The 12,397-nt window shown below is 36.7% G+C and overlaps 1 protein-coding gene across 1 annotated transcript; it reads left to right on the top strand.

The window, feature by feature from the left end:
* The first annotated feature begins 1,342 nt into the window (after window positions 1-1,342).
* Window positions 1,343-11,629, top strand: LOC141332787 (inner nuclear membrane protein Man1-like). Its single transcript, XM_073837746.1, has 11 exons — window positions 1,343-2,662; window positions 7,967-8,007; window positions 8,114-8,183; window positions 8,276-8,352; window positions 8,500-8,579; window positions 9,570-9,715; window positions 9,805-9,906; window positions 9,994-10,096; window positions 10,189-10,367; window positions 11,300-11,381; window positions 11,512-11,629. Exons 1-11 carry the CDS (start codon window positions 1,360-1,362, stop codon window positions 11,627-11,629), a joined length of 2,301 nt encoding a protein of 766 aa, XP_073693847.1. The 5' UTR covers window positions 1,343-1,359.
* Window positions 11,630-12,397: the final 768 nt, after the last annotated feature.

Raw genomic sequence — 12,397 nt, 5'->3', positions numbered from 1 at the left:
ATGCTTTAAATTGATAAAAAGTGATGAGAAAGATTTATTTATTAAAGCAGCATGAAAAAAATCTACTCAACATAATAATAATGGCAAATGTTTTTTGAGCAGACAATCAGAATGTTAGAATGATTTCTGAAGGATCATGTGACTGGAGTAATGATGCAAAAAAAAATCAGCTTTGAAATCACAGGAATAAATTACATTTTAAAATATATTCAAATAGAAAGAAGTTATTTTAAATTGTAAAAATATTTTACAATATCACTGCTTTTGCTGGCTTGGTGAGCAGAAGAGACTATTTTAAAAAGCATTAAAAAATCATACTGTTCAAAAACGTTTGACTGGCAATGTATATAAAATACAAATGAAGATGTTGAGAGAAGAATCCATTGAAACTATGCTTAAACTTAAAAACTTAAAGAGAAGCTTTTTAATATAAATGTACATTTTTAAATATTTCTAAATTGTACTGTTTTTACTGTACTTTGGATCAAATAAATGCAGGCTTGGTGAGCAGAAGAGACTTCTTCTGGAAAAAAAAAAGATTAAAAAGTCTTTTGACTGGTGTATATTACACTATTCAGATTTTAAAATCATATGAACTTACATTTATTAACTACAATAATTAAGCAGGTCATTATAATTTCTAAAACTACTAAGAAAACCTTGACTGACTTGATTTTCTTTATTGTTAATCAATTTGTTTTCTGATTTTTATTTACATTTTGGTTTCAATCATTCAAAACAACAACAACAACAACAACAATAATAATGTTTGTTAATTTTTTTAATAAATAATACAATTATTTATTGTTATATTAAAATAACTATTAAATAAATTCATTAAATAAATGAATAAATGAATAATAATAATAACAATAATAATAATAATAATAATAATAATTATTATTATTATTATTATTATTATTATTATTATTATTATTATTATTATTATTATTAAACTCACGTTGCTATATGTAACATCGATACAAAATGTTTTTACCCCAGAACATAATTTCTGAAATAAGATTATTCAGGCGTCTTATATAATTATGTAAATGTGTTTTTAGAAACACAAACTTTATGGTCCTACTGTGTGAAATGTGGCAGTCCATAAAAATGAGACGTTACAAAATATATATATATATATTTTAATAATTCTATACTTTATTTTTTCTTCTTGTGTACTCCTTCTGACCAGTTTTCCGCCTTTTGTCACGATTGTCATTCATAATGATGTATAATGTTGTTCATTTATTAATTAAAAGAAAGTTTCCCATTTCTTCCCTTTCAAGTTGGCCGTCTGTCCGCTTACTTGTACGTCACTTCCGCCGTGTCTAGCTGTGTGCGTTTTTTCGTGCAAAGATGGCGTCTGCACAGTTAACGGATGAGGAGCTTGTGACTGAATTAAAACGGCTCGGCTTCACCCCGGGCCCGGTGACGGAGAGCACGCGGCCCGTGTACTTGAAGAAGCTGAAAAAGCTGCGGGAGGAGCAGCCACAGCCGCGGGGCTCCCGGAGCGGAAAGGGACGCAGCAGCAGCGGGAGTATCAACAGCAACGGCAGCAGCGGCGCTAGTAACAGCAACGACGCGGCGCGAGCTCCGGGATTCAGCGCCAGGCCACCGGGCAGTGACGTCACGCGTCTGAGCGCCAGCCGGAGCGAAAAGCGCAGAGCCGGAAAGTTCGTGCTGGGCTTCAGCTCGGACGAGTCGGACGCGGAGGTGCCGCAGAAGAAAGGAGGCCCGAATCACGGCGGCAGCAGGAGAGACCGAGGATCCGCGCAGCAGACACCCACCATCAGGCCTGCGGGAACACCCGCCACCGCCGCCGCCTCCCTCGGATTATCCGTGGACAGGAAAAGCATTTCTGGATCTCCGTGGTGGACAGACCGAGGTAAATTCAACGATTTGAACGAAACGGAAAGAGACAGTCGGGCTTTGAACGGGAATAAGGCGTTTTATGAGTCGAACAGTAGTAAGTTAGCCAGGGATTACTCTGATTCAGACGAGGAGGAGGAAGAGGAGGGTGAACGAGAACGTCCCCGCGAACGCCGTCTGACTTTCAGACACAGTCCATCCGCCTCCTCTTCCCCGTACCGGAGCGTCTGGAGCTCCGAGAAGACGGCGCTCGGCGCGCATGATACTCCCGATTACAGTCTAGATATGGTCGGCGAACGGAGGGACGATGATGACAAGGAACAGAGGGAGTTTAGCGGAAGCTACGTGAGCCGCAGCTACCCGAAACTCAACACAATTGACGGGCATGACAACCGCAGCAGCAGCATCCCGTCCGGTTCTTTCAGCAAGAACCACCTCGACAACGGAGACGGCGAATCCCCCTCCTGCAGCAGCAGTAGTCGGTTCAGTATCGGGCTCAGACCGCGCTTTCCCTCCTACACAGCGACCTACCGAGCGAACCACTCGAACCACACCGGTTCCAACCACTCCTACAGCCATGCCTCAGCCCTCAAGCCCAAGCAGCACACCACGGTCCCCGAGGACGAGCTCCTGCAGCAGTTTAAACGGGAGGAGGTGTCCTCCACCGGCGGCTTCAGCGCTCACTACCTGTCCATGTTCCTCCTGACAGCCGCCTGCCTGTTCTTCGTCCTGCTGGGCCTCATGTACCTGCGGATGAGGGGCTCCAGCACCTCCGAGGGGGATGCAGTCAGTAAGTATAAAGTGCTGAAGGTGGCATGTGTCTCATAACCTAGTCATCTGTATACCTAAGCAACATTTTAGGAAGTGTTGTTTTATTATTATGTGCAGTCAAACCGAAAATTAATCAAACACCAGATATCATTTTTGATATTTGTTTTGTTAGTGGGTGCAGGATACTGTAGTTAATTTATGTAAGTGAGGATACCCAAAAAATCTTCATACAGTGGGTTAACAGTAAAACAGATGAAAATTTAGGACCAAAAATTATTCAGACACTTTGACCTCACCATGTTTTTTCTTTAATTGCTAATGCAAACTTTTTTTCACCACAGACTGAACGAAATGAAGCATTGCTTGGTAATTGGTCGTCAAAAGTATTGATAAATTTGTAAATATTGTCATACAGTTGTCTGAATATTTGGTTGGTTGTAATCTATTAAATACCTTTCTATCAAAGTTAAAGACATTATTAAGATGAATTTGTTCTGACACAGTTTAACTCTTGAGTTCATATTTTATTACCATTTTCTAAACTATAGCGAATAAACTGTGATAATGTGAGATGTTGAAGCTGTCTGAATAAATTTTGGTTTGACTATATGTCATAGTACTAAATGTTAATAAGTAAAATATTTATATAGTATGATATTTACCTGGTAACCTGTCCCATATATTTCAAAAAGCCTTGGTGCTCTATCCAAAAACAAATTACCTTGCTAAATGATGGTCTTCGATGCTACCAAATGAATATCACATAAATACCACAGCAAATTAATGCGTTACTTGCACCAAAAAGAAAATACCACGGTGCTACTGTGGTACATGTGCAAAAACATAACATCACCATCATCCTTTGTCCAAAAACATGACTGTACCGTGGTACAGTGATGTATCAGATTGTAATACTATGGTACTAATTGCTGATGTGCTGATATATAGTGATATTTACATTGTACCCCAGTCTCACAAACCATTGTAATGCCATAAAACGTTTACAAAAAGTGGCATTACCATGCTCTGTTATGTCCAATAGTGCATTAATACTGAGATTCTTTGATATATAGAATGATTTTCACATAAATACTATGGAAAGTCAATGTAGTACTTCACCGCAGTTTCCATGGAACTTAAAAAACGTGAGTCTTTGCACAACAGCATAGCAATACCATGGAACAATAAGTGTTTAGGACTATACTATCATCATTCTTTCATTCTTTGAGATTAAGTTCTATTTATATTATACTTGCACTGCAAAGAATACCATGGTACTACCTCTGTTTCATTAGATTGTTTGTAAACCGTGTTTTACTATCTGTTATTTATGACAAATGTCAAATTAACAGGTATTGATGTACTAAGCAAAATCAAAAAAGTGCAAGTTTTATAAAATGACACAGTTAATGCTTTAGAAAGTTCCTTGAAAGTTTTTCTTATTGTTTATGCAACTCCATGAGCCAAACCTGACTAATTCACACAGCAGTTATCACCCCAGACTATTTGCACCTTCTTAGACAGGAAATGGACTATGCCACTGGTGCGTTATGGGACAGAGAGAGGTATTTGAATTAGAAATATGTGTGCTTCATGCTATGTCAAATGACTGTTCCAGCCCTGGAGGATTTCAGGTAGCTGATCGCACCTTTACCTTCAAAGTTGGAATGTTACAAGATGACCGACACAAACTTTTAGTCAAATTAATTTCCAACATCTTCATGCTCACCATATTTGTGACTAAGGAGCCATATCTTTCAGTTTTTATAAGTTCTCTCTTCCATTTTCTTAGTGGAAGTAAGTTAGTGCAGAATTTTCTTGATAGATATGCAAAAATTGCATTTTTTGTACACTGAAACTAGTCTGCAACCCATGATGTACCTGATATGTGCTTGAGACTAGTAAAAAATATTGCTAAATGATTTATTAGTTAATTGAGAATTTAAATTCTTCTTTAAATATTTCAAAATTGTCTTGAATTTTATTTGATATTTGTTGTAATTGTTGTGCTTTTAAATAATTATTTTATTATATATGACTTGTAAATGGTTATAAACGACTTAAGTTGATGGAAATTCACTCTTGAAAAGTGTGGGAACTCTCTGAGTGTCTCTTATTTGATAATAATCATGGCTAGTCTGGTAGTCCCCACGTTTTGACATGTTGACATCATTTATGTTCATAATGTGATAGCCGCCATTAATCTTTTGATGCATTTTCCCAGATGAGAGAAAGTCTGTTCTTTCGTGGATGTGCATGCAATGCCACTCCGTTTAAATAGCTTGAGTATCATCAGAGTAAAGTGCTCTAGAGGCAGAGACGGCTCTTGAGAGGAAGCCGACTGATGAATTACTATGTATATTTGTGGCATGGCCGGTCTCTCAGGGAGGGAGCTTTGACTGGAGAGCGTGCTGCAGACATCTAGGTCACAGACAAGCTAAAGCGGCCTAATTGTCTGTCTCTCAGGGGACTCTGGGAGCTTGCGGCCAGCTAGAGTGACTGACTTCTCTCTGGCCGGCTAAATGCCTGATTCTCACTTTGAGTGTTATATATGCAGTATGTGTATACGTGCTATAAAAACTAATAGTACTACTACAGTTTCTACAGGGTGCAATACTTTTGCAGTATGAGGTAGTCTGTATGCATGAAGTATGCCCAAACATTCAATACTATATCCCACAAAGCAATGCACTTAACTTGATCTTCTAGTTTGACAGCTTTAAGCCATTCATAACTTTCTGACTCATTTGATCAGGCTGCCAAAAAATGCCAAATATTCACATATATTGACAACTGCCAACAAGGTCATGTGGTAAAAATGTAGCATAGTACTGTTTGAAATGTTTATCATGTAGTATGCAATTTTTTTAATAGTATGCAAGTACCCAGTTCCAAACATAGCCAAAGTTTACAGTATGATGTGTCTAAAATTTTAGTTGTTTTAGGAACCTGTCAGAGAAACAAGTGCTGCCACTTTAATTTGTGTGCACTGTGTGTTATGAAGAACATAGTTATGATAATATCCTATATTGTGTTGTTAATTCTGCAATTATAGAGCTCACAATTGGCAACTTTTAAAACCGGTTTATGGAGTTTCCTCTACTGAAATTTGTCACGCTGTATATATCTTTCTCACAGTTTTGCTTTCAATTCTGTCGGAAATTAAATATGGCACCACCCTAACTAAGGTCTGTAGACCATTTGAGGCCATGTATTTTAGTGGTGTTACCACAGTTAAAGAGGTTTAAGCAGGGTTCGTACAAGGTACTTGAAGTACTTAAATTTGACTTTGAAATTTAAGGCCTGGAAAACCCTCGAAAATGGCAATGTTCCTGAAGAGGGAGTTGAAAAGTGAAAAGACAATGTATCTATGAAATAAGTGTTAAATTTGTTTCAGGTAATGTCAGAAACAGTTGAGCTATGCAAGTAGTAATGCTGACAGTGTCATGTAAACATGCCTGAAAATGCAAAAAAGGAAGAGGAACGGACAAACCGAATCAAATTACTGAGTCATTTACACTGGAGCCAGTCCGATTGATTCAAACTCGTGACTTTGAATATTCACTTCAAATGATTAACTAGCAAAAACCAGATCAAAGTAAAAGCCATTCATTTTTGAATTTCGACATTGCTTATGTGATTCACAATATGATCTAAATCAAATTCAGATCAGGACTTCAGACTGTGCGTCGTGAATCATTTGATTCAGATAAGGACTTCCATGCAGGTTCGCAAATTGTTTGTTTCAAATCAGGATTTCGGAGCGATTTTGCCAATCTTTTTTTTTTTTTCTTAAGTAATGTATTAAACAAATCATTATTGCAGTACAGTTATAAAAACAACAAAAAAGGAAAGTATACACAAATACAAATCCCTCAAGAAAATTAACAGTGGTTTTATTATAGTAAAAGTGTACTTTGTAATACTTTAGAAGTAATACTTCTCATGTGCTTTATATTTTATTATTTTTATCTTATTTAAAATAGAAGACATTGTTTGATAAGTGAGATCTCTAATTGAGGTACTTGAAAATCAAAAAGTAGTAATGGAAAAGTCCTTGAAAGTCCTGAAATTTCATTTTACAGTATCTGTACGAACCCTGTTTAAGCCACTCACATCTATAGCTCAACCACAGAACCAGAAAAATGGGTTCTCATCACCTGAAATCTAGGCCAAACTTATTGACTCTGATAATTCAGTTAAAGCGATTCACTAGCAAAACCCAGATCAAAGTAAAAGCCATTCATTTTTGAATTTCGACATCGCTTGTAATGATTTTTTAAAAGCACGTAGTGATGGGTGAAACTGAGTTTTTTGAATCTCTAAATCAGTTAAACCATCATTGCGTCACAAAGTGATTCACTGTTTCGAAGCACTCCATTCAGATCGTGTATTGCGAAAAATGTTATTTAGATTTAAACTATGTGTATCGTGAATCATTTTATTTTGATCGGAACGGGTTTGTAAATCATTTAGCGAATTGAATGATTCAAATTAAATGATTTCCCTTTGGTGCAGGTTCAAGAATCGTTTGTTTGAGATTAGGATTTCAAAGTAATTTTTTTCTTAAACAGTATAAAACATCGAATCATTAATGCAGTACAGTTATGAAAACAAAAACAAGTATACACAAATACAAATGCAAAGTGGTTTTATTATAGTAAAAGTGTATTGCACTTTTTTTATTAATATATTTTTATCTATTTCTCTTTTTTTAGATTTTAAAATTAAAGACATTGTTTGATAAGTGAGATCTCTGGCGAAGTCCTTGATAATCAAAAAAGTAATGCTTGAAAAGTCCTTGAAAGTCCTTCAGTTTCATTTTACAGTATTTGTACGAACCTTGTATAAGCCACTCACATCTATGGCTCAACCACAGAAGCAGAAAAATGAGATCTCATCACCTGAATTCTGTGTCAAACTTGGTTTTGAAATTTAAAAGCTGTTGTTTTCCCAGAGTATATGGCTTCCTCTTAGAGGTTGATGTATTAAATGGCTTGCAACATCAGACGGCTCACATCTGATAAGCCAGACGAATGCAGTCTATGATTGAGACATGCAGGGCACGCTGTGCTAAATCTGGGCCCGGGCCAGAGTGAGGACAGAAACACAATGTTCAGACAATGACTCGAGTGTGAGTTGACGAGAGGCTCTCGCTCGTAGTCACACCCTCAAGTGTGAGACGATGAGCAGCCCACCTCCACGGTCACTCCCTCGGCATGATTGGGAAACCTTGTCCAGTCATAACATTACAGTATCATCTAGTGTGTGAGTGAGTAATGCTGGTTGTCAACAAACTTTTCTTTCCTTTTTTCTTTTTCAGTCATGCAACACCCTTTCGGACCAGAGTTTGATAAGGAGTTTGTAAGTGTCTGCTCACCTGTGTCCTATATTTCAACAGAATTCTTTGTTTCTGGTTGTACTTTCATTAAACATGCACTCACTATATTTTCTTCCATTGATTAAACAGGGGGTCAAAGACCGAGAGCTCATTCTTAACCTGCTCTTTTCTCTACATGAGCATCTGGCCAATGTTGCAGGTGAGCATACGGTTACAACGTAAATATATTTATATATGCTTTGCTTTTAATATATGTAGCATTAAAAGTTCTACCTTTTGATTGCCTTTTAGGAGATCATGATTGTAGAGACCTTAAAAATCCTTTAAACAGAAGTGTCTCTTTTAGTGATGCCTCTACGTACCTCAAGGTTTGTTTAATTTATTCATATCTCCCTTTTCAGTTTGAGCCGAGTTGCATTGTTACCTTTTGTAATAGTTTATTTTGTAATTTTGGGAAATAGTGGTTCTAACAATATGAAAATGCACAGTATAATAAAGCCTCTTTCTCTTTCAAGCTCCAAAATGAAGCCTATGAAAACTTGATCGAAACGTCTTTAGAGTGGGTCATGAAAACCAAAGATGTTGTCGGTATAAGGTTGGTATCTGTCATCTTGTCTGTCTATTAATCTAATCTTTCTATTTATACATCTACATTACCTGTCAAAAGTTTTTAACATTAAGACTTTAAAGAAGTGTCTTCTGCTCACTAAGCCTTTATTTATTTGATCCAAAGTACAGCAAAAACAGTACAATTTTGAAATAATTTTATTATTTAGACTAGCTGTTTTCTATTTGAATATTTTTAAAATGTAATTTATTCCTGTGATTTCAAAGCTCAATTTTTAGCATCATTACTCCAGTCTTCAGTGTCACATGATCCTTCAGAAACCATTCCAATATTCTGATTTGCTCCTTAAAAAACATTTATTATATTGAAAACAGCTGAGTAGAAATGTTTTGGGTCTCTTTGATAAATAGAAAGCTCAGAAGAACAGCATTTATCTGAATATTTTGTAACATTATAAATGTCTTTATCATCACTTTTAAAGCATCCTTGCTAAATGAAAAATATTAATTTCTGTAATAAGTTTTGAATGGTATAGTGTATAATGTTACAAAAGCTTATTTCAGATAAATGCTGATCTTTCTGTTAATCAAAGAGTCATGAAAAAATTGTACTGTTTTAAATACTGATAATAATAATAAATGTTGAACAGCAAATCAGCATATTAGAATGATTTCTGAAGGATCGTGTGACACAAAGACTGGAGTAATGATGCTAAAAAATCAGCTTTAAAATCACAGGAATAAATTACATTTTAAAATGTATTCAAATAGAAAACAGTTATTTTAAATGGTAAAATTATTTCAAAATTGTACTGTTTTTGCAGTACTTGGGATCAAATAAATGCAGGCTTGGTGAGCAGAAGTGACTTCTTTAAAAAACATTAAACATCTTACTGTTCAAAAACTTTTGACTGGTAGTGTATTTAGATAAATCAAGGTGTAACATTCATGCCTTTTAGTATCACTCTGTGTGTGTCATTTTCCTGTGTTCATTGGGTTTGTGTTGTTTTCTTGGCAGGTTGATTGGTGCCAACCCTGATCAACCCATTGAGGACATATCAGAAATCTCACGCCTGGAGTCCATCCACCCCCGCATGTCCTTCTTCTGCCGCCTCAGACGCGCCTTCTTCACTGTGATCCACAGAGTTCTCTTCATCCTCGCAGGTTGGCTTCTACTTTCTGTACAAGCTGGTTCTTTCATCATGGAGAATGATCCAAGTCTTTTCACTAACCTTTCCTGTGTTTTCCTGTAGGCATCGGTGTAGTTTTGGGTTTGGTCTATTACATGAAATACAGGTGGCGCAAAGAAGAGGAGGAAACTAGACAGATGTATGACATGGTGGAGAGAATCATAGGTAAGGCGTCTCATCATTCGGCTGTATTTTAAGCTCAGAATTTACACAAGTGTGTGTGAAGCGTCTAAAATACCTGTGCCTTTACAGATGTAATGAGGAGCCACAATGAAGCCTCTCAGGAGAACAAGGATTTGCAACAGTACCTGCCCATCCCTCATGTCCGTGACTCTCTTGTCCAGCCTCAAGACAGGTATTGTGTCAAATTAGCTTTTAATACAGGTTTAATTCACTCTTTTCCTGGTCCAGTGTATTCTGAAGAGCATGTTTGTGTCGTTCTCTCAGAAAGAAAATGAAGAAGGTGTGGGACAGAGCCGTCGCATTCCTCTCAGCTAACGAGTCCCGCATCCGGACAGAAACGCAGAGGATTGGAGGGGCGGACTTCATGGTGTGGAGGTGGCTTCAGCCCTCAATGTCACCTGATAAGATGTCTAGCATGCCCTCCAAAGTGTGGCAAGGCCAAGGTAACACTTACTCCGAGTGGAGTCAGGCATCTGCATTTTAAAGAGAACCCAGGGTATTAAGACATATAGAGCTTTCAGGTGGCGATGGATATAAGCATAGCCTTAAAACAAATGCCATACCATTGATTTTTCCCCACAAGGAGTCTAAACGCCTCTGAATTTCGAATATCGAAACTCCTTTAGTGGCCACGGTGTCTTAACAAGTGTCAGCATGTTTACATCCTCCCAGAATGGCATCTAGCGTTTCTTGTCTCTGCCGTTTGTAAGCTCTTTCAGTAGCTGTGGTCGACTAAAAGCCTCAAAGGCATCAGGACTAAAGTGGAGAGAACAAAGACGTGCATCTTTAGGAAGTCTTTAGAAAGTCGTCCACAGGCATCTTCCCATTCTTCTCTTCTTTTCACTAGGAAAGCAGTGAAGACTTGCATCGCTTTTCTTGTCGCCCTTTGGCTGAGAATTACAACAAAAAGCCGCACAATGTGGCATCATATCAGTATTTTATTTTCTGAGTTGTGTTGTGATAAAAAAGCTACAGGTAGCACTAGTAGCTCACTGAGTGCAACCATTTCATGACATTGAAATAATGGCGCCACCCATAGTCCAAAATATGTATAAAACAATGTGGATTTTTTTAAATAAGTCTTTCATGGGTTTCCTACAACAAAGTTTAGTAAGAGACATCATTTACTTTATATTAAGCTATAGAAGTCTTAATAACTGGGCTTTCCTTTTAAAGCAAACTTTTGCGTTTTTACTTTTTTAGATTCATCCATGGTCATAAGCATGTTGACACCACCTTCTAAATGACTAAACTTCCTGTTAATGCACATGTTATTGATAATAAACATTCAACACACATTTATGCATAATGTTCATGTTCTTTTGGACACACCGAGTATGTTCATGCACCTAAAGTGGCTTGTTTTGTTCTTCAGCATTTCCGTTGGACCGAAGAAATTCGCCACCAAACAGCTTAACGCCATGCTTGAAGATTCGCAACATGTTTGATCCTGTCATGTAAGTTTCTCAAAGACTTTCGCATGTGACCTCACAATGAATTGGTGGTTTACTCGCATAATATGATGTATTTTGCCTGATATTCGTGTTTTAAAGTATTCTCACCACTCAATATTTCCCTCTTGAACAGGGAAGTGGGGGAAAACTGGCACCTCGCCATTCAAGAAGCCATTTTGGAGAAGTGCAGCGATAACGATGGAATCGTTCACATAGCTGTTGACAAAAACTCAAGAGAGGTGAGGATCTAGTGTGAATCATTACAAAATATCCAGTTTGGGTTTATAAGCTCTTGTCCGAAAGCTAATGAGTTGCCTGCTGCCTTCAACTTGGTATACGCTAGAAGTTTGATGTTATAGTATTGCTAAGCTAACAGTGTGATAAGAAGCATAAAATGCACAGAGCAATCAAGTTTTAATCAGGGTTGTTATTAGCTAAAACTGTTAATAATAATAATAATAAAAAAATTGTAGTGCTGGGCAATGAGTAATCGTGATTAATCGCATCCAAAATGAAAGTTTTTGTGGACATAATACAGGTGTGTGTGTGTGTGTGTGTGTGTGTGTGTGTGTGTGTGTGTGTGTGTGTGTGTGTGTGTGTGTGTGTGTACTGTGTATATTTATTATGTGTATATATAACTATAGACACATTCATGTGTGTGTGTGTGTATATGTGTATGTATATATATATATATATATATATATATATATATATATATATATTAAAAAAAGTTTATATATTAAATATATTTATATATAATATAAATTATATGATTAAATGTATACATGTAAATATTTTCTAAGTATATACTGTATATGTGTGTCTTTATATATACATAATAAATATACACAATACACACTTATATATTGTATAAACAAAAACTTATTTTGGATGCAATTAATTGTTGCCCATATGAAATTATCTATCTTGGATTTTGTTTTGACTCCAGTAGTTTCATGTTAGTATGTTGTTAAGCAAACAGATGCTATGGATTGTAATAGGCCATTAATGAATAGAAC

Source organism: Garra rufa, chromosome 4 (genome assembly GCF_049309525.1).
Source record: "Garra rufa chromosome 4, GarRuf1.0, whole genome shotgun sequence".
NCBI lineage: Eukaryota > Metazoa > Chordata > Actinopteri > Cypriniformes > Cyprinidae > Garra > Garra rufa.
The sequence above is the reverse complement of the archived record's forward strand: the minus strand, read 5'-3'. Positions and strand labels throughout refer to the sequence as shown.

Coding starts and splice junctions, on each gene's coding strand:
- LOC141332787 (XM_073837746.1), top strand. CDS start 1,360: ATGGCGTCTGCACAGTTAACGGATGAGGAGCTTGTGACTGAATTAAAA. Junction 9,716..9,804: donor AGTTCTCTTCATCCTCGCAG/GTTGGCTTCTAC, acceptor GTTTTCCTGTAG/GCATCGGTGTAGTTTTGGGT. Junction 10,097..10,188: donor CTTGTCCAGCCTCAAGACAG/GTATTGTGTCAA, acceptor TCGTTCTCTCAG/AAAGAAAATGAAGAAGGTGT.